Source organism: Diabrotica virgifera, chromosome 8 (genome assembly GCF_917563875.1).
Source record: "Diabrotica virgifera virgifera chromosome 8, PGI_DIABVI_V3a".
Classification (NCBI taxonomy): Eukaryota; Metazoa; Arthropoda; class Insecta; order Coleoptera; family Chrysomelidae; genus Diabrotica; species Diabrotica virgifera.
In genome coordinates, this window is record NC_065450.1 from 168197625 (window position 1) to 168224223 (window position 26599).

The 26599-nt window shown below is 31.1% G+C and overlaps 1 protein-coding gene across 1 annotated transcript in view; it reads right to left on the reverse strand.

The window, feature by feature from the left end:
* Positions 1 to 26599, reverse strand: part of LOC114331257 (titin) — a 534780-nt gene that overhangs the window by 52617 nt on the left and 455564 nt on the right. The window contains exon 2 of the mRNA XM_050658285.1: positions 21019 to 22688. Within this exon, the coding sequence (XP_050514242.1) occupies positions 21019 to 22688 (1670 nt within the window). The remainder of the gene's footprint in view (positions 1 to 21018; positions 22689 to 26599) is intronic.

The following is a 26599-nucleotide window of genomic DNA, read 5'->3' on the forward strand; positions in this document are numbered from 1 at the left end:
GGGAGTAAACTTACGTGGAAAAGACATTGTAATCAAATAATAGTTTTTAATAGTAATTTAGAAGGTATTACCTTTGCGGAGACGATGCACGATAGTTCAGAGGAAAATAATATTCAAAATAACGAGGAAAACGTTATCCAAGCCGCTACAAACTCAACAGGAAATCTAGGTGGGGAGCCTCAGCTAGACTCTCAAAATGATAGTGATGTTATCCAAGAGTCAGGCATCCCACATAGACGTCCAATAAGATCTAGAAAAGAACCAAAACGTTTTGGATTCGAAATATAGTATTTAGTAGTTTAGTTTTGTTGTGTTCCTAAATTTTAGGGTGGGGTGATGTAATGTATTGGCCATGTAATAAAGATTTGTTTTGGGTTCATCCAAGTGTTTTTGTGCCGAACATTTCACCTATATTCCCGTAGGAAAAAGTTATGGAGCAAAAAACAAAATTGCTATCTTTCGTGTTGTTTTCTTGCTTTTCTTTTGAATATATTTTTGCAAAAAAAATAATTTTCACTTTGAAATGTAATATTTAAATATTAAATTTAACCTGGAACAATTTTCGTTCGTAGATTTTCGTGTTTGTACCAAAAGTGCATAGAACTCACCCTAATTCGCCCTGTGCCTAGGGACTAATTCACCTCTTTCTCAAAAACGCATCCCTTTAAATGGTAGCACTCCGCGGTTTTTTCATATCTAGAGGTCCATTGACTGGTTTACTGTAAAGAGACCGAAAGCAGTAGACCGAACTCATTAGACCGAAAAGCACTTTACCGAAACCTCACTAGACCGAACAGTAGGAGACCGAAAAGCAGGAGATCAAAAAGCATTAGGTACATAATACAGGGTGCTCAAAAAGGATTGTACTCTGAGTAAGGGTAACATCAACCTCCTTTAACCCTTTATTCATAATGGTTGTTGTCATAATCATGAAATTCAAATTAGAAGCAAATAAAATTTACCCTTAATTTCTTTTTACTTGTCGCAGTAAAAGAGATAAGACAAATGTAATCACAACTAAATGTCATTTGGATGCTTATTAGAAATAGTTAAAATGGTGTTAACGTCACTCTACCCTTAATTTATTTTTACCTTCACTAATTTGTTTAACGGATGAAAATTATTTCATATCAGACTGTACAGTACAGTACTGTACTGTACACAGCCTATAAAATAATACAAAAAAACACAATAAACACACTACAAAATATTAGCATAATTTACTGCAATCTTTTTTAATTTATGTACCACTTCGGTCTAATGTTGTTCGGTCTAGCGAGGTTTCGGTAAAGTGCTTTTCGGTCTAATGAGTCCGGTCTACTGCTTTCGGTCTAATGATTTCGGACTAATTGTCATGTACTCCATTGACTATATTAAACAATAAAACTCCGTTAACGTTGTAGCTCATTTCTATAATACATAATCAATAGCCTATAAAAATAATTTTTGTGATTATTTACATATAGGGGACTGAAAGATTCACAAGCTTATATTTTTCTAAAACTTTTTTTGTTAGTTTATACAGCGTGTCTACTTAAGTTGGAAACATATAGGAAACTTTTTTATTATTAATTTTACGAAAAAAATTTATTCTTTATAAAAAGTTCTGCATGACCCAAAACCTAAGATTCAATCATCAGATATCAAATTTTCTCAATAATATACGAGGTATGTCAAAAAATATGAATTTCGGTTAAGGGTAAAGTACCTTTATTTCTCTCAATAACGAAAATTCTTAGCATAAAAAGTTGTTTGGAATTAAAAACTAAGATCAAATATGCAATTACATTCTTCTAATTGAAAAAAAAAATTTCTCAAATTTATGGATACCTAACATCTTTTTTAATTATTTCAAATATGATAACTCTTTTATTATTCATTTTACGAAAAAAAGTTATTCTTCATAAAAAGCTCTACATGGTCTAAAATCTAAGACACAACCATGATATATCAACTTTTATTAATTTTATACGAGGTGTGTCAAAAAATACGAAATTCGCTCAAGAATATAGTACCTTTATATTTCACAATATTTCAATTAGAAGGATGTAATTGCATATTAAAACATAGTTTTTAATTCTAAACAACTTTATTTAATAACCATTTTCAATATTGTGAAAAATAAAGGTACTTTACTCTTGAGTGAAATTCATATTTTTTTACATCCCTTGTATAAAATTAATAAAATATGATATCTAATGGTTGCATCTTCGGTCCTAGGATATACAGAGCTTTTTATAAAGAATACCTTTTTTTCGTAAAAGTAATAATAAAAGTTATTGTATGTGTAATAAATAAAAACGAAGTTAAGTATCAATAAATTTGAGAAAAATTTGGAAAATATTTTTTTCCAATTAGAAGCATGTAATTGCATATTTGATCTTAGTTTTTATTTCCAAATAACTTTTCATAATAAGAATTTTCGATATCGAGAGAAATAAAGGTACTTTACTCTTGAACGAAGTTCATATTTTTTGACATACCTCGTATAATATTGAAAAAATTTGATATCTGATGATTGTATCTTAGGTTTTAGAGCATGCAGAACTTTTTATAAAGAATAATTTTTTTTCGTAAAGTGAATAACAAAAAAGTTTCCCATATATTTCCAACTTAAGTAGACACGCTGTACCTATAAATAGGTACATGTTAAAGTAAAAAGTTCTACTCGCAGATTTGGCCGCTAATTGTTTAAACAATAACAATTGTTTTGTATAAATAATTTTAAAAATATCGTTGAAATCATCATTTTACTTTGATCAAATATGTTTCTATTTTGTTTTTGGTTATGCTGAATCCGAATATGGCATTACAATTTGAAAATTCTTATTCGCGGTGTGCAAGTACTTGGAAGGGGAAACGAGAAACGACCCTGCGCGAGTCGCGGAGAAATATTGCAACTATCTTAAATAATTCATATTGTCAATTGAAATTGTCAAATTGACGTATATTTCATACCTTCTGTCTCTGTCAATGAAGCAGAAAAATTATATATTGATCCACAATATTGATATGATATGCAATTATTATATAAAGGTAAATTTAATTAATTTTATTTTGTTAGCAGTACTGCATTTTAATAATTAATTTTATTTACTACATACAATTGTTCACGTTTTCATAACATAACCTGAATCTTATTTTTTCTTCTTATTATTTTTTTGGACTATGGCCTTGACAATTATCCAGTAACCAGGACTAATATAATTGGCCAATATAATTAAAAGTGCGAATTTTAGTATAGAGCGTAGAAATAGGGGTCGCTTTGCCGAACTTGCACGGTCCCAATACAGAAGCTCTTATACAGTATGTTTGCGTAGCTAGGAACCACATGGAAAACTTTTTTATTATCAATTTTACGGAAAAATGTATTCTTCATAAAATACTCTGGATAGTCAAAAATCTAAAACTCAACCATCAGATATTAAATTGTATTAATTTTATACGTCAAAAGTCATACGAGTTATGTCAAAAATATGAATTTCGTTAAAGAGTAAAGTACCTTTATGTTCCAGAATATCAAAAATGCTATAATGAAAAGTTGTTTGAAATTAAAAACTATATTTTAATATACAATTATAATCATTCTAATCGAAAAAAAATCAATTTCAATTTTTTCTCAAATTACGAATACCAATCATCATTTTATTTCAATTCTTGTAACTATTTTATTATCAATTTTACGAAAAAATGTAATTCTTCATAAAATGCTCTATCTGGTCTAAAATCTAAGATACAACCATCAGATATCAAACTTTTTCAGTTTTATACGAGGTATGTAAAAAGTATGAATTTTTCTTAAGAGGTAAGTGCCTTTATTATTCACAATATTTTAATTAGAACGATGTAATTGAACACTTAAAAATATTTTTTAATTCTAAACAACTTTTCTTAATAACAATTTTCGATATTGTGATTTATAAAGGTACTTTACTCTTGAGTGAAATTAATATTGTTTGACATACCACGTATAAAATTAACAAAATTTTATATTTGATGGTTGCATCTTAAATTATATATGATGCAAAATATTTTATGATGAATAACTTTTTTTCGTAAGACTGATAATAAGAAAGTTATCAATAGGTTCCAAGTTACGCAGACATACTGTATAAGAGCTAAAAATAAAATTTTTTTGTTGAACATTTATTATTGTTGAAGCTTATTATTAAATGTATTTTAGGTAAGTTTTACAAAAAAAAGTTTTGATCACTTTGTATAAACATTTTTTTCGCTGGTAATTTTCGGTTTTTGTATTACATTTTTTTATATTTCTTAATTTTCTCAAAAAGAAATAGTCTATTTCATTTCTAAAGTTAAATAATTTAGTGCATTTTAAAGACTACATCCTAAGCTTTAAAAAACACCTACAAAACTGTAACAGACCTGTTCAAACTTGAGTAATACCGTCTTAAGAGGGTGTTAATTCTGTAAAACTATAAAGTTTTCAAAAATTACATTTTTTGAGCCGTCGTATCATTTGAATTAAATTTTTGAGTTTTTTTTTAATGAAACGTCGTTTAGTAAGATGTTTGAAAGGTAAGTTGTGCAAAATTGAGAGATTTATAAGAAACATTGTATCAGTTACACATTTTTAAATCATTTTTAAACAAAATTCATGTAAGTCTCACTTTCAGCCCACACCGTACGCATGCCCATACATTTTATTTCTTTTTATTATAACCATAAGATAGCTTAATTATTCTTGTTTCATGTCCATTTTATAAAATTTCATTTTATTGATCATTTAAATAATTACAATCAAATAACTCAACCGTGCACTTCGCCGTACGCTAGTTTACAGTGCGCCAATGTTTGCGAAAAGGGTGACTTTAGCGTTATAAATAAAAAATTATAGAAGCTACAGATTTAATTTTAGAAAAATCTTTATATAAGGTTTTTTTTTGTAAAATTATCTGAATTTTTCAATGGTCAAGTCAGTTTTTTTCTAGAATTTATATTTTAGGAGTTATTTAAAAAAACATCTATTTTCGCAGTTCATTTGTTTAATAAAAAATGAAGCACCGACTTTCTCGAGTAGAACTTTTTGATATGTTGTTTATTAAACATTTCTTAATGAAATTACAAAAAGTTCTATCTTGTTTGATTTTTTCCGAAGTGAAAATCTATATGCACTCCCCTAATATGTGTAACGTTTTTTTTTAAACTTTAGAGCTCGAAACAATTTGGAAAATTATCAATATTCGTTAAATAAATGCAAATATGCGTTATTCATTATGCTGTTTCAGTCACCAGATAACCTTGTATTTTAATAAAAATCGTTACATATATAAATTGTTTAATCCTATGTAGAAATTTAGTTTCATATTTGATGTTCTCGTTTGAATAAATTAAAACATTTTCACGTGTTTGTACACATTGGTAAGTAGGTACTCATGTTTCGATAAAATTTGTTGTATGCATTTTGGAGGGCTTTTAACTGTAAAATTACTTTTTAAACATGTTATAAAGTTATATTATAATTATTATTCAATGTAATTGTTTGAAAAATAAATTTATTTGTTTACTATATTTTAATTATTATACCAGTAATTGAAACGCTGGAAAGCCATACTAGTTGATAAAATCAGGGAGTAATATCTTCTTGCTTTATCGTCCATATTGTGATTAAAATTACTTTATTTTATAACATCAAATTTTATACAATCTATATAAATGAACTGTATCATGATGATAGACCCGAAGAACTGGAGACTTTAAACGAAGCTAAAGGACCAGAAATACTAAAATCAGAAATACTACATGCTATAAAATTGGCAATCACCAAGAAAACCGTTGCTTCTGACAACATACCGACAGAGATGTTAAAGATCATACATGAGGAAAACATTGGAATACTGGTCAAACTTTTCAATGATGTTTATTCGTCTGGTGATATCCCTGAAGATTGATTAAAGTCCGATCCGAATTCATAACTACCAAAAAAAAAACAAAGTCCGAAAATCTGTATCGATTATAGAATGATAAGCCTTATTAGCCACACTTTGAAAATATTTCTACGTATCATCCACAGTAGAATCAGAGACAAATGTGAAGAAGACCAGGATGAAACACAATTTGGCTTCAGAAATGGACAAGGAACCCGGGACGCACTCTTTGCACTAAACGTATTATTGCAGAAATGCCGAGATCAAAGGAAAGACGTCTTTGCGGCATTTATTGACTATGTTAAGGCCTTTGATAGAGTACAGCATCACAAATTAATTAAAATATTCAAGGATAAAAGAGTTGATAATCAAGACGTACGAATCATAGAAAAATTATACTGGCGTCAAACAGCGACAGCTTGCATAAATGGTAAATCAACAGAAGTATGTAAAATTCAAAGAGGTGTCAGGCAGGGTTGTATACCGTCTCCGCTGTTATTCAATCTATATTCAGTTAAAGAAGCGCTGATAAATACAATCACATATGCAGATGATACAGTTATTTTAAGTGATGAGATGAATGGATTGCAATGCCTTTTAAATACTATTGACACAATGGGAAGAGAGATTGGCCTAAACATAAACTGTCCAAAAACCAAATACCAAAAAGCCGTTTAGCCGTTTAGCACATCAAGATTCACGGTTATATTATGTTGATGGTCATATGATTCAAAGAGTACCCAGTTTTAAATATCTTGGTTGCCATATTACTAAACAACTAGATCCAGATAAAGAGATACAATGTAGAATCGAGATAGCCCGCACATTTTTAAAAATGATGTCATTCTTTTGTAATGATAACTTGCAACTTCAACTTCGAAAGCGTATGCTTAAATGTAACATTTGGTCAGTCCTCTTATACGGTGTCGAAGCATGGACATTAAAAATATCCACCATTAATTGTTTGGAGGCCTTTGAAATGTGGCTGCACAGACGTACACTAAAAATACCATGGACGGCGATGCTGACAAATGTGGCAGTCCTTAAGAGAGCAAATACTACTCACGAGCTGCTTGATAATATCAAATGTAGAAAGATGGCCTTTTTTGGACACATAGTAAGGGGAAACCAATATATTTTTCGAATTTTTATGATGGGTAAAATCGAAGGACGCAGAGGAATTGGTAGAAAGCAGGCCCCTTGGTTGAAGAATATCAGGGAGTGGACAGGCATACAGAAAGCAGATCAACTATTTAGAATAGCTCGAGACAGAGACAGTTTCGCCATGTTAATGTTCAACGTCAAGGGGACTTGATAGGGCACGTTAAGAAGACTCTTATAAAAGCCTAATGCGGTAATGTTTGTTCGCCACAGTCCACGAGAGGCCACACGGGCGATAATTCTGCCGTGCTTAGCGAAAACGCCGTATCTGCAAAAATCTGAAAAAATTAGATTTATACATTTTTCTAACCCAAATGTGCATATCTATCTTATTTGCTTACTAAAAATGACGTAAGTTAAGCCAAAATACATTAAACACAACGCATTTTATGCCGTATCTGCAAAAATGTTCATGGATACTTAGAATAAATGCGTCATCTGAAAAATACTTAGAAAAAACGCCGTATTTAAATATCACTTGCCGCGTTTATCCTAAGCAGGCACTAGATGCGGCGTTCTGCCTAAGCATTTGACAGATTTTTACAGCATGTGTAAAATTTTTAATAAGGTTAGTTTGTTGCCATTTTTCAACGTGAACGGTTGTTTGATATAATTTTTTAAATATGTCAAATAGAAAATAGAACAAAGTTAATACTGCAGAAGGCTATTTTTTCTTTATCAATAGAAAATCTAAACACATATGTTTGAGTTGGTGATCAAGAAATAATGTGAGGTATAGCGGAGTTTCCTATGTGTATGAATATTGTTGTTGATGCGACATTGTATTATTACGTTACATCAGGCATTTTAAACAGTGCAAATTTTATAAAGTTTGTTCGAAGTAGTAATTTTGGTACGAAGTATTTTGATCGCCGTACGTCGTAGAATTTCCAAATAAAAAATGTGTTATAAAAGTACATAGTTAAATCAATGTATAATAATTAATAATTAAAAATAAACTTGATCGTAAATATTAATCGTTTCTGGAATGTTTTTAATTTTAAAATTTAAGAAACGCCCCTTAGCGGCAAACTTATTAATTCCAAAATTATTTCCAACACTTTTTTTATCCATTTTCATGACACACTTTTATAAAAAATGTTTTTTATTCTCCTTTTTCATCGTTATATTGTATTTATTATACAGTAGACTCCCTCTATAACGAGAACTGAAATGGCAGACTAATTACCTCGTTATACGCGGATCTCGTTATATCAGACAACAATTATATTGTGCATACATACCTAAATCGTTGTCTAAAATATTAACTTTCTATTATATAGTGATGCCATTGAGATCGGACGAGCTTCAGTCGCGGACCAATCAGCGTAGAGAGAACATGTCACACAAATTGTTCGAAACGCGATTGGTCCAACCACTTGGAAAATCCACTCTCCTACGTCATAATCCTTAGAACAAAGGAAAATATGGATATAAAAGGAGGTGGATTTTCCATCAAAAATCAGTTCGAGCTGTACCTCGTAATCGAAGACTCCTAGGTTCGGTACTTGTTTACCCACCTAGAATCTGACTTTTATTTCTTTACCTATTGCTATTTGTGTATATTGCAGAGAAACGAAACTCTGCCATTTATTTGAATATTTGATATTTCTTGATATATAATATTTACTTGTATATTTTTGTGTACTGTTTCCAGCGGAATCTCTGCTTGCCAGACCACGCGCTAGAAACATACCCCATTTATTTGCCATTTTATAGTTGCAATACTTTATATATTTTTTTACTTGCTGAAAAATAGTGTCCAGTGATATTCCTCCCGTAGGTCAAACACTTAGGGCTATTTTTCCCATTTTACCTGTGCATTCTTTGTGGTTTAATTCTATTTCGAAAATACGGCCCAGGTGCTCTTCCTTCCGTAAGTTAAGGAACCTCTTGGCCTATTTTCACATTTACACCTTCTACTGTTTGATCTACTGTTTGATTTCGAGAATACGGTCAGGTGTCTTTCCTTCCGTAAGTTAAGGAACCACCTCCACTTATTCTCGCATTTATCTTTTCATATTTCCATGCTGTTCTCTTTTAGGGTCCGTGTTTCCGAATGTAAGAAATCGTTTTGACTTGTTCTTATCAGAACTAACCAAAACTCCTCCTATATGCCCTGCCCAGCTTCTTTTTCAGGCATTGTTCATTTTAATATAAAAGATCAAACAGTATAAAATTTAACCTTTCGTTTTATATTTACGATATATATTTCTGTGCCAGGTATTCCTTCCGTAAGTTAAGGAATCACACAATACTTTTCTTGATTATCATTGCTTACCATTATATAAACACGCTCCAGTGGTATTCTTGCCGCAGCAAGTCACGCATCCGAGCTGTTTATTGCTTTCTGTGGACTTTCTCTGCAACTCAGGTGATATTTCCACTCCGTGGATCAGACACCCGAGCTCACAGCAACTCCAGGTCTGTGATATTTCCCTACGGGATCAAACACTCACCTGTATATTATTTTTTTCGTGTCAGAAACGCTCTGTACACACGAGATATAAGAAATTCTTGTCTTACTTGTTCGAATACGAATCATGGACACTCGAAATGTTCTCAGGTCCAACGACAAGGATCTTACTAAGTCGGAAGAGGGTCAAACTGACAAAATGGACACATCCAGCCTCACTCCGCGACACCATTCGGAGCAATATAAGTTGCTAAATATTGTTTCTTCCACAATAACGCTTCGCCATCATAAATTATAAATTTTTTTACAATATTCAGTATCGGCCAATAAATAAACAGAACAGGAAGAACTTTATTATAGGTAGGCGTGGATTTTTATTAAAGCACTACCCTCGATATCTTCAGTGGAGTCGGCCTTAACAGAAAACAGTGGAGGCATGTTGTCGGGTCGGCTAAAACCCACCAAGGGTTGTAACGCCACGGAGTATTAATTAAGTACTACCCTGGAGAACCGCACAGATGTTGGGAATTTATGTATACAGGTAGGTAGTTGGGCTATTTACTTATAGCCATTACAGCACTAAAAATAGATAAAGAATAATAAAGATACATATTTTACGATTTCATTTTTCCTCGTTATAGAAATGTTCAGTTCAATAGGAATTTTATGGGACATCTAGTGTACCTCGTTATAAGAGAAACCTCGTAATAACCGTATTCGTTATAGAGAGAGCCTACTGTATTATAAAATAAGAAAAAGCTTAGCGCAAACACAGTACTGCATTCTTCCTAAGGAGGAAGAAGTTAATTTTTATGTAGTATACTAAGAAAGAACGCAGTAACATGAGTTTTTAGAGTAAATAAAATATATTTTGCCAATCTTATGTATGGATATGAATTCTATGATATTTATTATGTATATAAAGTAGAAAACAAAAAAAATTCTAAATAGTTTTCAACGGCTAGACATTTAAACAAAAACCTATTTTACTCAAATTCGATCTCTCTGCAGATACGGCGTTTTTCCTAAGGACGGCAGAATTTACGGCGCCATAATACCCCAGGCTGTGGGTGAAAAAACGTGATATAATTTAGGAATTTTTGAAACCTATCAGGTGTTGTAAAGGACGATGCCAGGAATAACTTCTACTAAAATGTGACCAAAAATATTGTGAGCTTGTTTTCTATTGCGATTTTCATTTGTTAAATTTGCAATTTTTAAAGATTTTTAATTTTGCAGCATCCCTACAATTGCGTTATTTATTGTACAAATAATTTATTTTTTATTTTTTAAAGCTTTAAAATGAAGATCTTTCAATTCCAAACATAAAAAAAATTGTAAGGCCGGATTAACGAATTTGTTGCTTAGATATTATAAATTGTTTATCCCAAGAGGTCAAATGTCAAAGGCTATAACTTTTTGAAAAAAACCGTAGAGAGTTGGTGAAACATCCAATCTCCTTCTAAAGAGTTATATTTTCATATTCTGATGTAAATAAATGCTTAAAACATTTTTAAACCTCTAATTTTTGTGTTTGAAAATAAGGGGGCAAATTTCGTTATAAACATTTAGAACTGAAGCGGCCCTGTACATCCTATGAGTTTTTAACTTACAGATTATTGTTGCTGAAGACGAAACGAAGACTTGTAAAAAAAATAAAAAAATTCTACGACCAACGGAAGCCGAGCTAAATGTTGAGTTTGAAAATAAGGGGGTAAATTTCGTTATAAACATTTATAGCTGAAGCAGCCTTGTACATCCTATGAGTTTCTAACTTACAGATTATTATTGCTGAAGACGAAACGAAGATTTATAAAAAAAATACAAATTTTCTACAACCAACTGAAGCCGAGATAATTGTTTCTTTTTTCTTAAATCGTAGTGCCTTTATTTATAACAATTAAGAAATTATTTTACAGTCATTGACTAAAGAAAGACTTATGTTATCTTAAAATAAAAATTATTATAAAATATAGTTACATTTAATTATTAAAAATTATTTTTAAATTCGGTGCTTTTGCGAGCGGCCGAATTTTGCAAATCGCCCGGCTCGCTTCAAATCCGCGCGCTCGGAAAATTTTTACGTAACTTGTATTAAATTTTGACCGAAAACAATTTAATAATATTACCATTATAATATACAGTCTATTTACCACTATATTTATTTTTCATGATAAACTTTTATATGTGAAATCTCATTTCTGAAGAAATAATATTATAAAAATGATACATAATATATGTACTATATGAAATATAACTATATTTTTAATTTTTTCATTGTTATAAAAATATAATAATAATAATGTTACTTCTTATTATACAATATAAAACTTGTTCTTCTTGTAGTGACTATCCGTTTTGGATGTTGGCGACCATCATGGCAATTTGGCAAACCCATTTGGAAACTGAGAACCAGGAAGGAGAAGGATTACCTTGCTAGAAAATATACGTACGTCGTTCAACACAACAACTACAATTTTTTTAGAGCAGCAGTACCGATTTAGTGTGCAAGTACATATTGCCATGATGGTCGCCAACATCCAAAACGGATAGTCACTATTAGAAGAAAAAGTTTTATATTGTATAATAAGAAGTAACATTATTATTATTATATTTATATAACAATGAAAAAATTAAAAATATAGTTATATATTTCATATATACTATGTATCATTTTTGTAATATTATTTCTTCAGAAATGAGATTCCACATATAAAAGTTTATTAAGAAAAACAAATACAGTGGTAAATAGACTGTATATTATAATGGTAATATGATTAAATTGTTTTCGGTCAAAATTTAATATAAGTTACGAAAATTTTCCGAGCGCGCGGATTTGAAGCGAGCCGGGCGATTTGCAAAATTCGGCCGCTCGCAAAAGCACCGATTTTAAAAATAATTTTTAATAATTAAATGTAACTATATTTTATAATAATTTTTATTTTAAGATAATATAAGTCTTTCTTTAGTCAATGAGTGTAAAATAATTTCTTAATTGTTATAAATAAAGGCACTACGATTTAAGAAAAAAAAAAAAAATATCTCGGCTTCAGTTGGCCGTAGGAAATTTTTATTTTTTTATATATCGTCGTTTCGTCTTCAGCAACAATAATCTGTAAGTTAAAAACTCATAGGATTTACAGGGCCGCTTCAGCTCTAAATGTTTATAACGAAATTTGTCCCCTTATTTTCAAACCCAAAAATCAGAGGTTTAAAAATGTTTTACGCATCTATTTACATCAGAATATGAAAATACAACTCTTTAGAATGAGATTGGATGTTTCACCAACTCTCTACGATTTTTTTTCAAGAAGTTATAGCCTTTGACATTTGACCTCTTAGGATAAACAATTTATAATATCTAAGCAACCATTCCGTTAACCCTTAACTACCCGCGCATCAAGTTATAACATAACTACACGCGTGGCGTACTTTGTACGCCACAAGAAAATACACTTAAAAACAGCGGATTGGTTTAATTTTTTTTTGAAAAAGTACACTTATGTAGTTGGTTATTATAAACCTTATTCGGCATCAATGAATACTTGGAGTTCCTTTTCAGTAAGCCAATTGGGATTTATAACTGGAATCATGGAATAACTGGATTCCATGATAAATAAAATTACTAATAAAAAAAAATTTTAAATGTGATTTTTTACAGGAGAAAAAGTATTGTTTACAAAGAAAAATATATTTTTTGCCATAATGACTAAAAAACAATTAAAATATGTACTTATATTACGACTTATAGTAATATAATCCTGGGGTATATTGTCCACCACCGGAAACAACAAAAAATAAAATGTAAATTACGATCTTTCCAGAACGCCGATTATAACGAAACTAAAACCAAATTGTAAAGCACATTCCAGTGATAGGTTAGAAAAATAAGCAAGGTCAAAAATTAAATTTTTAAATATATTTCCAGTAGAATTCTTATATCTGGCGGACAAAGTACGCCAGCGCGTGTAGTTAAAGGTTAATCCGGCCTTACAATTTTTTTTATGTTTGGAATTAAAAGATCTTCATTTTAAAGCTTTAAAAAATAAAAAAATTATTTGTACAATAAATAACGCAATTGTAAAAAACGACCATTTTGGACCTCTCGCAGGCTGTTTTGCAATAACCAATAAACGAAATTAAACTAACCATATGTAGCTCACATTGTAGGTTTTTTAATTTACTACAACTTTCGCTTAAAAAGTTTTTCTCTAAAATCAATATCCTAAGCTGCAAACTTAAAAATCTTTAAAAATTGCAAATTTAACAAATGAAAATCGCAATAGAAAAAAAAGCTAACAATATTTTTGGTCACATTTTAGTAGAGGTTATTCCTGGCATCGTCCTTTACAACACCTGACAGGTTTCAAAAATTCCTGAATTATATCCTGAAATCGACCTGGAGTATAAGAGCAAACCCATTGGTTGACTAACTCCTTCACCATAGTATAGTTTGAAAGGAATTTATTAACAACTAATGTAAAAAGGTTATGTTTACATTTTTGTATCACGGACTCACCTTTAACGGAAGTAAGTAAGAAGTAATGGACCCTTCCATCCGTGTCGTTTTTGTTGGAAAAAGTAGATATTAAAATTTAAACTGTAAGTACGGTTTAGTATAGTTTTAAGTTCAGTGTACACTATGTGTCTGAGAGTTGTTAATTGTCATGTAGAAGTTTTTTATTAATAGGGCAGTCAATGAGGTTATTTGGCTCCGAATTCCATCCTGCTATATCAATTTACTTGATATTATCACAATAAGTAGAGAGTAGCTCAAGAAACAAAGTCTACCCTATGTTAATGTGCGCTTTTATCTTAGGGGTGGTTACCACCCCTTCTAGGGGGTCTAAAATTTTTTGGTTAAAATAACCACGGAACTGGCTAGAGAACCTAATTCTAAGCAAAAACTGATTATATACAGGGTGTTTCATTAATAATTGTCCATATAGTAACTGGAGAAACCTTAGCGCAAAATACGAAGATTTAACCTAAAACTCTTAAATAAAATGTGGTTCCTTACTGAGTTACAGGGTGTTTTATTTAAAAATTGAAAAATTATTTTTGCTCAGAATTTTAAAACTATTCGACGTATCCTTTTCATACTTGGCAGGAAGTATAGGTACTGTACAAACTACTAAATCATGTTAAACAAACGTTTCTGGCTATTACCAGTACAACGGGGGAAAGTAAATGGTTGACCATTTCCAAATTCTACGCCACTGGCGGAATTGCTATTTTAGTTCAATTATTGGATTCTCCAATACTTTTTTTTTGAAAATAATATGCTCTTCATTCGTAACGCTAAAGTCATTAGTTTTCGAGATCTTTGAAGTGAAAAATGAAACGACACGGTTATTTTGATTAATGTATTATGTTGCTTCATTTTTAATTTCAAATATCTCGAAAACTAATCATTTTATCGTTCCGAATGAAGAATATATTATTTAAATAAAAAGTACTGAAAAATCAAAAAATTACACTAAAATAGCAATTTCGTCAGTGGCATAGAATTTGGGAAGGGTCAACCAGCCACTATCCCCTATCATACGCCTCTGATAGTAGCTAGAAACGTTTATTTATCTTAATTTAGTAGAGTGTACAGTACATACACTTTCTGCCAAGTATAATAAGGATACGCCAAATAGTTTTAAAGTTCTAGGTACAAAAATAATTTTTAAATTTTAATCATATGAATCATATCATAAATTAATCAAAATAACTGTGCCGTTTCATATTTAATTTCAAATATCTCGAAAACTAATAACTTTATCGTTACCAATGAAGAGTATATTACTTACATAGAAAGTATTGGAGAATCTAAAAAGAGCACTAAAATAGTAATTCCTCCAGTGGCGTACAATTTGAGAAGGGTCAACCATTCACTATCCCCTGTCGTACGCCTCTGGTAGTCGCTAGAAACGTTTGTTTATCATAATTTAGTAAGCTGTATAGTAGTCGCACTTTCTGCCAAGTATGAAAAGATACGTCGAATAGTTTTAAAATGCTGGGCAAAAATATTTGTTAAATTTTTAGATAAAACACCCTGTAACTCAGTAAGGGACCACATTTTATTTAAGTGTTTTAGGTTAAATCTTCGTATTTTGTTTTAATGTTTCTCCAGTTACTATATGGACAATTATTAATGAAACACCCTGTATATAATAATTTTTTTTTGAAAACTCAATAATTTTTGAGTTATTCGTGGTTGAAAATTGGCCGTTTTCATTGAGAAATGACACCTTTTCGGGCGGTTTTTTGCGAATACCTTAAAAATTTTGCATCTAATTTTGCATTTTTTAGCTTATAAAAAACAAAGAGATTCGTTCGTTGATATATCTTCCACTTATATTACAAAAAGGGATATGGTAGGTAAGAAGAGTTTGTTTTTTTTTGGTGCATGCTGAAATAGGTGTATTCAACTTGAAATAAAAGAGAAACGGTCGATTTTAGTTGTATACTGCTACTAATACCTCTTGTAGTGATTGAAAAGGCCTTTAAAATGAGCAATACTAAATGTCGATTCCATTAAAAGTAGGCGAGATATGCTGCAAAAAAAATTGATGACTAATGAAATTAAAAAAAAAATATGAAGTACATTTAACTCCTTATCCAGCAGAAATTAAATGCATCGTTTTCCTTCTATAATACTTTTTATTATAGTGTTATTTCTATGTTCAAAAAGTTGGATGGGTTTAAAATGGATCTCTACATCTTTCAACTAGCACACGTATTGAAAAAAGTGCTTCTCTTTTTCCGAAGCCATTCTTAAAATCAAATTAAGTTTGACCAGTGTGTTCGTATAGTTTTTTGTATACTCTATTACTCTATTGTGTATTATTCGCAAGAAAAGCTTCAGAATATGATTCATCGGGCTATTAATCGTATGGTCTTCACATTTCTTGGAGTTTCTCTTCTTTAGGAGTAGTGGTATAAAAGGTCCTCTTTGGTAGTAAAATCACTAGTTATTAACTATACATCACACATTCCGTTCTAAACCGTAGCAACCCAAAATATTAAAATTTTACACGAGAGCCAAAACAATATATTGTTTTCACACATTTTTAAAAAATGTAAAAAGCTAAATGTATCCATGTCTGTCTGTCCTAGAGACTTTCTAAAAACAACTCCTCCGTCATTAGACCAGATTGTACTGTTTTATTGTCGTCGAAATAGTACAAGCGATATATTATTCGACGCGTTTGGCAAAGACCAAATTTATATTTCCGGTGTCATCCCGGTTATATTTGTTAGTTTGTGAATAATAATAATTTAAGCAATTAAATTGTTTATAACAAATTCCCGTCACTATCGAGGCAAAAGCAAGTTTCAAATTGAATTTGAAATAAAAAATACACTCTGAGTTTGAAACTCCGTACACTTTGATTGGAACGAAACAGCCCTAGACTATTTTGAAAAGATCATGTTGAGAGGATGCCGGAAGAAAACGGCAGAGAAACGGCCCTAGAAACTTGAAGTTAAACATGAGACACCTACATTATAGTCCAGGGTAATAAGGTTTTTCCAAGACACTTCAGCAGCCAGGGTACTGAAGCGTTTTTTCGACAGGTAATACCTATGAGAACAAATTGTAACTATTTCCTGCGTAGGATCTGGCGGCTATTTTTATTTATAAACAATTTAGTGTCAAAAACGGTCTTTTTCCTTTCTTTTTCAAATCAATCGAAAACAGTGAAACTTATGTATTTTAGTACACACATCTTCGATAGTATGGAAAAAGCTTTAAAATGACGTATTACAAAGTTTGGTATACTCATTTATTGTAAATATTATAGCGAAAAAAGTCGAAATTGTAAAAATTAGTGTGCAGCTTTGATATTTTCGTCAAATGAGGATCCTTTGGCGCTTAATATGTGACAAAAATTTCAAAGCGATTCATTGAATTGTTTAAATTTTATTCAAATTTTTTATCCCAGAGAGCTTTTCTTTGCAATAACATAATTTGGAAAAAAATTATACTAGAACCATTGTACGGACATCAAATGAAAAACATGAGCTAAATTTTCACACTGGTTTAAATAAAGTGAATAGAAAATACATTTATTAGTAATAAATAAGTAGGTACGCAAAAGTATCGTTAATTTTTCCTTATAAACTTTTATTTTATTTATTTATATAATAAATTATATACAAACTTATTTATTACAATTTTTTATCAATTATTATATACGTTACAGTTCAAGTTGATTATCCAGTTGGACTTGACTTTTCCTAGTTCGAGTCGACTCAAACGGCTGGTTTTAGTAAAAGTTGATTATAAATATAAAATGAAGATTTATATTCAACATTTACTAGTAAAAGTAGACTCCAACTAGTTAAAATATACTCTTCCCTATGCGGTTTAGTAAAAGTTGATTCACACAAACAACCGATTCTAGAAATTAAATGTTACTGTATATTATGTTCAAATCGTGATAATTATAGTCCAGGCTGTATCGTCGCCCCCGTTAGGTAAATTATTCCAGTTCGATTCTTTTGCACAAACTTACTCAAAAAGAGGTCCTTATAACGAATCCACAGGGTGCCAGGTGGTACCGTAATCGAAAAATTGTTTAAACAATTTTTTTAAAACAAATTCACAAAAAAAATTCACTTCGGACATTTTTTTTACATTATTTGGGTCATTCGGATGAAAAGAGGTCTTTTGTGATTTTTCTGTAAAATTTATTGTTCTCGAGTTATACGCGATTTAAAATTTGAAAAATGCGAAAATGACCATTTTCAAGGCTTAATAACTCAGTTAAAAATTATTATTATGAAAGTCAGAAAGTCACCAAATCAAATTTTAACGACCCCCCTACAAGATACTGAAGAAATCTTTGTCATTATTGTATTACTAAACTGTTATTTTTAATTATTAACAATGAGCGCTAGGAGCGTATTGAGGCGGGGCCTCTTCCTAACTCTTCCTAACCCTTGTGAGTAAAAGTAGATTATACAATTTATACGAGTATAATCTCACCTGCATTTTTGATGATTGTGCGTCTCTTTGTTTTGACCGTTTCAACTACTTTTTAGTCCAGGATGTAACGTCCCCCGTTAGGTAAATTATTCTGATTCGATTTTTTTGCACAAACTTACTCAAACAAATACATCCTTATAACAAATACACAGTGTCAGGCGGTACCGCGGTCGAAAAATTGTTTAACCAATTTTTGTTAACCAAATTCACAAAAATAATTCTTATCTACTCTACCTCATATTTATATAAGTTTTTATTGTGTGAAAATTGTAAATATAGATAGCAGTATACATGAAGGGTTTAAAGTGTGCCTGAAGTAATAATGTATGTTAAATGGGATTTACTTTTTTGCACTGTTTTTTAGCACACTTTCATATAATCAAATATCCTTAACTTTCGCCTTGTCATGGTGATGCCATGTGAGCAATAAATTACAAAAAAAGTGTTGACAGTTTTGTGGTTTGACAGAAGTTTGAATTTTTAAATGTCAAAGTTCTAAAAAAATGTAAAATAGGAATGTATTCCAGTGATGAAGGACTGCAGTTTTTTTATTTGTTTTTTGGTAGATGAAATATTGTATGAAACTGTGCGTGAAGTACGTTTTGCGCACTTAGGCGATGTATAGCACTCGGCTCTAAACATCGCGTGTGTGCACAAAAAGCATACTTCACGAACTGTTTTATAAATAACTAAGTATTTCATTCCGGACAAATTTTTTTAGATTATTTTGGTCATTCGGAGCAAAAAAGGTCTCTTGTGATTTTTCTCTAAAATTGATAGTTTTCGAGTTATACGCGATTTAAGATTTGAAAAATGCAAAATTTTTGACCATTGACCATTTTCAAGGTTTAATAACTCGATTAAAAACTAATATTATGAAAGTCAGAAAGTCACCTAATCAAAGTTTAAAGCCCCCCTACAAGATCCTGAAGAAATTTTTGTCATTATTTTATTACTAAGCTGATATTTTTAATTATCAACAATGAGCGCTAAAAGCGTATTGAGGCGGCCGTCAATGTGAGTGCGAGTAAGATCCTCCATTCCGACCGTCCAATGGTGCATCTCAGTCTCACTCACATTGACATCCACCTAAATACGCTCTTAGCGCTCATTGTTAATAATTAAAAATAACAGCTTAGTAATACAATAATGACAAATATTTCTTCAGTACCTTGTAGGGGGGTCCTTAAAATGTGATTTGGTGATTTTCTGACTTTCATAATAAGAATTTTTAACTGAGTTATTAAGCCTTAAAAATGGTCATTTTCAAATTTTAAATCGCGTATAACTCGAGAACAATAAATTTTACAGAAAAATCACAAAAGACCTCTTTGGCTCCGAATGACCCAAATTAATGATGTAAAAAAATGTCCGAAGTGAATTTCTTTTTGTGAATTTGTTTAAAATTGTTTAAACAATTTTTCGATTACGGTACCACCTGACACCCTGTGGATTCGTTATAAGGACCTCTTTTTGAGTAAGTTTGTGCAAAAAAATCGAACTGGAATAATTTAGCTAACGGGGGCGACGATACAGGCTGGACTATAAATATCACGATTTGAACATAATGTACAGTAACATTTAATTTCTAGAATCGGTTGTTTGTGTGAATCAACTTTTACTAAATGGCATTGGGAAGAGTATACTTTAACTAGTTGGAGTCTACTTTTACTAGTAAATGTTGAATAAAAATCTTCATTTTATATTTATAATCAACTTGTATTAAAACCAGTCGTTTGAGTCGACTCGAACTAGGAAAAGTCAACTCCAACTGGATAATCAACTTGAACTGTAACATATACAAAACATTATTTGGTAGTTATACACCTAAAACACGGTAAAAATGAAATTTTTGTGAAAAAATTTATTCAAAAAGTTTATAAGCAAAAATTGACGATACTTTTGCATAAGTATTTAATACTAATCAATTAACTTTTTATTTATTTTTTTTAAACCAATTTAAAAATTTACCTCATGTACTTTAATTTGACACCTGTAGGATGGTTCTAACATAATTTATTTCTGACTTGCGTTATTGCAAAAAACGCTCTCTGAGATAAACAATTTGAATATAATTTAAACAATTGAATAAATCGCTTTGAATTCTTGTCACATATTAATCACCAAAGAACCCTTATTTGACAAAAATTTCAAAGCCGTGCACTAACTCTTACAATAGTTATTGCGAAATTAATTTTTTGCAATTTCGACCTTTCTTCGCAATTATATTAACAATAAATGAGTAAACCAAACTTTGTAATATGCCATTTTAAAGCTTTTCCCATGCTCTCGAAGATGGGTGTACTAAAAAAACCATAAGTATCACTGTTTTCTATTGATTTGAAAACAAGGAAAAAGGCCGTTTTTTGACACTAAATTGTTTATAAATAATAAAGCCACCAGATCCTACGCAGGAAATAGTTACAATTTGTTCTTGTAGTTAAAACCTGTCAAAAAACACGCTTCACTACCCTGGCTGCTAAAGTATCACGAACAGAATATAATTTTTTATTATTACCCTGGTCTATTATAGTACTAATATCCAAATAAAAGACTAATAAAAAACGACTTACCTGGCAGTGTGTATCAGGATCTCCAAAAAATCCCTTGTATCGTTGAGTCTTGCAATTAAAGCTTGTTTGTGGAATACTGGACAAAGCTGGGTAATCAACGCCTGGTTTTCCTGGAGTACCACCTTCATCAGTATCTTCTGGATAAATCTCATTGATGCTTAAACCACCATCATTTTCGATATCGTCGATATACTCAGGAGCTACTTGCTCTTGTACCACAATGGGTTTAGATAGTTTCGACTGCTTCTTCAAAGCGTTTAAAATTTTAACTAAAGTTTTTATACTGTTGTCAATATTGTCAGGGGTAAGAGTTTTTGGTAGAGTATTTGTTGCTTGGAGATGTTTTAAAATAATAGCTAAGTTTACAGAATTCTTGGGGGGTTTTTCGTACTTTGGAGCTTCGACATATTTTGGAGTTTCTATGTATTTTGGAACTGCTTCGTATTTTGGAATATCAATATCTTTTGGATTTTCGATATATTTTGAAGATTCTATATATTTGGACCTTTCTTTGTATTTTGGAGCTTCTACATATTTGGGGGGTTCTTCATATTTTGGGGCTTCTACATATTTGGGGGGTTCTTCATATTTTGGGGCTTCTACATATTTGGGGGGTTCTTCATATTTTGGGACTTCTATATATTTGGGAGGTTCCTCGTACTTTGGAGTTACTACGTATGTTTCAGCTTCTTTATATTGTATTTGTTCATATCGTGGAATATCTTCGTATATTGGTTCTTGTTCGTATTTCGGAAAAGGTTCATACTCCTCATATTGAGGAGTGTTTAATTGATATTGGTTTTCGTACTGACTTGGTTCGTAGGAATCTGGATTTTTACTTAAAATAGGTTTTCTTTGTTCAATAATGACAACTTGTTTATTTCTGTTGTCTGGAGGGCTTGCTGGTACAATTATAAATGGCTTCTGGAATTCTTGATATGGCTTTCTTTTATAGTTTTCTTGAGGTATACTAGAATAAGGTATTTCTACAGCTATTTGTGAATTTATATAGGGTTTGTTCTGCTGAAAATTCTTTTGAGTATTATATTGGTATGTATCGCCGGGTCCAGTTGGTATATCTATATTTGTAGCAGTGTAGGTTTCTATTGTGGTTTTAGACGGTTGTATAAGTTTATGCTCGTTATAAACTTGTGGCTTTAGTAAAAACGATTGATGGCTAGAGGGACGTTTAATTTGAAAGTAGGCGGGTCGTCTGTAGCTTTGCGATAGTTTCAATTGAGCCAATTTATCGTAAATTTCGCTAAAGTTTGGAACTTTGTGTTGAGGTAATGGAACGTACTGAACTTTAACTCTCGACGGGGCAGACATCATCGGTTTAAAAGGACCTGGAATTGCATTATTGACAGAAAAAGGAGTTAACTTCAGGTTATGGTGGTATACGATATCCGAGTTTTGTTCGTTGTACACGGGGTAAACTTTTTTCGGGACAGTTGGGGGATATTTCTCATAGGTAACTTGATTTTGGTTTCCAGATTGGTAAAAGTTTACATATGGCAGAAGTCTCTTTTGGCGTTCAGTATGTGTTAGCGTAACGTTGTTTAGTTCTATCGTACTGTTGCTCGTCATTGTTGTTGCCATTCGGTGTATGTTGCTTTCTTCTGGCTTGTCATGATGGATTGTAGTTATTTGGAATGAACGCTGAAGGTCATCTGAAATATAAATTAAAATATATTAGCATATATTAGTATGTTTTGATATTATGCTTCTTAAGAAGGTCTGGAGAGAATGGGAAAAAGCTTTCTACATATATTCAATTTAGATATATACTGTGTGATATTGCATAAGAGGAAAGAGCAATATAAAGAGAAGATTTTAATGTACATCTCGACCAATCCAAGAGGGGATATAACTCGTACATGAAGTATTAGGCTGTGGAACTAGAAATGAAGCTGGATGTGATAAGCTGAGATTAGTAATAACAATATACAGTATAGTGCAAATAAAAGGAATGAAAGGAAAAGGCAATTTATGTAAATTATATTATGTAAAAGCATGAATTGGCGATGTAAAGTCACAATGACGACCTCTCATGGATTTCGTCGAATCTAAAATGGATTTCGGTGCTTTTCTTTATATTGGCCTGGTATAATGGGGTTTTTAATGTCAAATGGATGTTAAAATCGTTGTCAGTATTTTCGAAAATCAATATAATTAATAAATTTTAACACAAAAGATTTAATTAAAAGCTTACAAACCTTTTATCAAAAGTGTTCTTATGTGTGTGTTGTGTTGCAGAATATTTGGAGTAAATTTAGGACGAACACGTTCTTTTAATTCTACTGATGCTGATAGATTAATCGATGGAACTACTAACTTTTTCACTTTATTGATTTTGGAAAATACTGACAACGATTTTAACAACCATTTGACATTAAAAACCCCCATTTTGCAGGCCAATAAAAAGAAAAACACCCTCAATTTGAGTTTCGCCGAAATCCACGAGAGGTAGTCATTCTGACTTACATCGCCAATCCTACGTGTGAATTTTTTGAAATTTTTAAATTGATTGCATCCCATCTAAAACAAGAATTAAAAACAAAACAAAAAATGATGTTTTTCTTGGTAGGGGAGGGGGAAGGGGTGGAGGTTTAATGTTGCGCTAAAGCTTATTATTTTTTACTATACAACTTGAAGTTTTTACTTCTGTATAAGTTTTTTTTTATTATTTTTTAATCACATAAACCGTAAAGAAAAATAAAAAAATTGCGAGTGAGGGCATTTTGCCTATATTAACGGGGGTAATCTTTACTGTTTTATTAAATCATCCATCCTCGACACCGTAAGGTACAAGAGGATGGCTTAAGTAAGTAAGTAAGTAATGCCTGGTTGCACCAACAGATCTTAAGCTCCAGCTTAGCTAAGCTCTACTTATAGATAGGGCCTCCTTGAGTATCACTTACGTTGCACCATAATTTTAGATTCTCACCTTATTATCAATTATATCTATTATTATATTATGGTATTCTTATTGTAATATATTATAATTATATTATATTAATTCTTATGATATTCTCGACTTAAGCTTAAGATCTGTTGGTGCAACCGGGCATATCATCCATAAAATGTTATGTGATGTGTATTAATTTTTATGTATGATATATTATGTACATACTTTCCCTCTTTGTGATCACACACACACAAATACAACGACACCAAATTTTCAATTGTATGTGTTATTATGAAAATGGTGGAAGAACTTCCACCAAAATTTAGAATATAGCAATAATTTTTTTTATTCTAATACTGAAAACAAATTACATGGCAAAAATTCTGGAAACTTTACAAAAAATTTAGTGTTAGCAGATTTTATCTTTTTCATTGTTATTTAGAAATTATTTATAATATTATTTATAATATTATTTATAATTTGATTGAATCGTTTCATGTTCTACTACTTAACTTAACGTCTCTTTTAACCCTTAAACGCCCAACATTTTTTAGGTTCCATGTACTCCCAAGGGTGGGTAAAAAATGTCCACCTCGAAAATAGCTAATATATTTATTGAGAGTTGTTGAAAATGGATTAAACTTAAGAATCTTATGTTTAATAAACACAGCATCTTCTAAAATATTAATATAAATAATTTACAAACCTTACAACAAAATTACAATGTACATCAAAATTAACATACCAGTAATTCAGATTTGTCGATTTTTTCCATATTCTTTCTTTCAGCCTCCTCATTGGCGGATAATTATGTAGATTATGTAATTATACATCGATAATTATATGGAATATCTTCCTACCAACGAGAAATTATATAGAAACCTTTAGTAACAAGTTTTGCCAAGGGTGTACTTTTTATGCCCATCCATATTTAACTCAAGATGCTGCTTTTATTTTCAAAAATATTGGTAGAACCAAATTAACATTCGATAATGGGCTGTCTTTTTAACAATAAATAATTTTGAAAAAAAATTTGAGCACGTAATAAATATGTTACAAGGGAAAACGCATTAGGTGGACATTTTTTACCCACCCTTGGGCGTGTAAGGGCTAAGAGGACTCTAAAAATGTGTAAAAAATAAATGTGAAATAAAATGTTAAAAAATGTAAAATAAATAAAATAATAGCTGTTAGCTATTAGTAAATATACAGTGCGTCCATAAAGTAACGCATTAATTCATTATTAGCTAAATAAGCAACATTATTAGAAATTCCCAAAACAAAATCTATTTTTGATTTTACTTCAGAATTTTTTGGCATATAAATCATACTAGTGACGTCCAGAGGTGTAACCAGGATGATCCTAAGGGGGAGGGGGTTGCAACTACTTGATGGTCTCTGGGAGGTATTGAATAGTAATGGTGTTAAGCGTATAGAGCTCAAAATACATCCAAAGGGGGGGTTATAACCCCCAAAACCACCCCCTGGTTACGCCTATGGTGACGTCATCCATCTGGGCGATATGACGAATTCGGTGATTTTTTTAAATGAGATTGGGTCGTGTACACACATAAGAACACTTTTGATAAAAGGTTTGTAAGCTTTTAATTAAACCTTTTGTATTAAAATTTATTAATTATATTGATTTTCGAAACTACTGACAACGATTCAAACAACGATTTGACATTAAAAACCCTATTATACCAGGCCAATAAAAAGAAAAGTACCCTTAATTTTAGTTTCGCCGAAATTCATGAGAGGTCGTCATTGTAATTTTACATCGCCAATTCATGATTTTACATAATATAATTTACATAAGTGTGCTAGCTCATTTGAAAGGTAATTCAATTCTCTATTCAGTGATGTAAATATTATTATAATTATTTGCACTTGGTGTCTAAAAATTGATTTTTAATTAAATTGACTCAAAAAGAAGAATGTGTGTAATTTATTTAATTCAAGATACATTTACTGCTGTCAGGAAACAGAAATTAAATGTTTATTTAACAAATAAACATTGCGTTTCACTTCCATTAAAGTTTCAAACTGCCAATAAGCTGGTAGGTGGCAGCTTGAACATTGCATTTAAGCTAAAATAATGTTTATTTGTCAAATAAACATTTTATTTCTGTTTTTTCACAGCAGTAATATCTATTTTGAATTAAATACATTACGCACATTCTTCTTTTTGTCTCACTTAATGTATTTAAAACAATTTTTTTGGACACCCTATATAAAAAATTATGTTAATGAAATAAAATTTCAATTTTTATTCAGTTGTAATGCGAAGGCAAAACAATCTTATTTTTCTCTTAGAATAGGGAGCGCAGACCAGCAAACTGAATCGACGATTTTCGACTCTTGTTGGAGTCATCCTCGGAGAGGAGGCCTGCTGCTCTCTACTCGAAGTGACAAACCATGAAAGCTTATCCCCACATTGCAACTGACGTATATGGAGTAGGTGACTAGCGTCATCTGGGCAACTGAAAGGCAAGGTAAAGTTTTCATCTTAATAGCAACATTAATAATATTGAAAAATATTAAAAATATTACTAAAAGATTTTTAAATGAAAACTTTTTGGTCCATTTCCCTGGTAACACCTCCATGGCTTCTATAATTTGCAAGCCAGATGGATGCTGAAACAAAGAAGACAAGAGGGAATTCAAAAACTT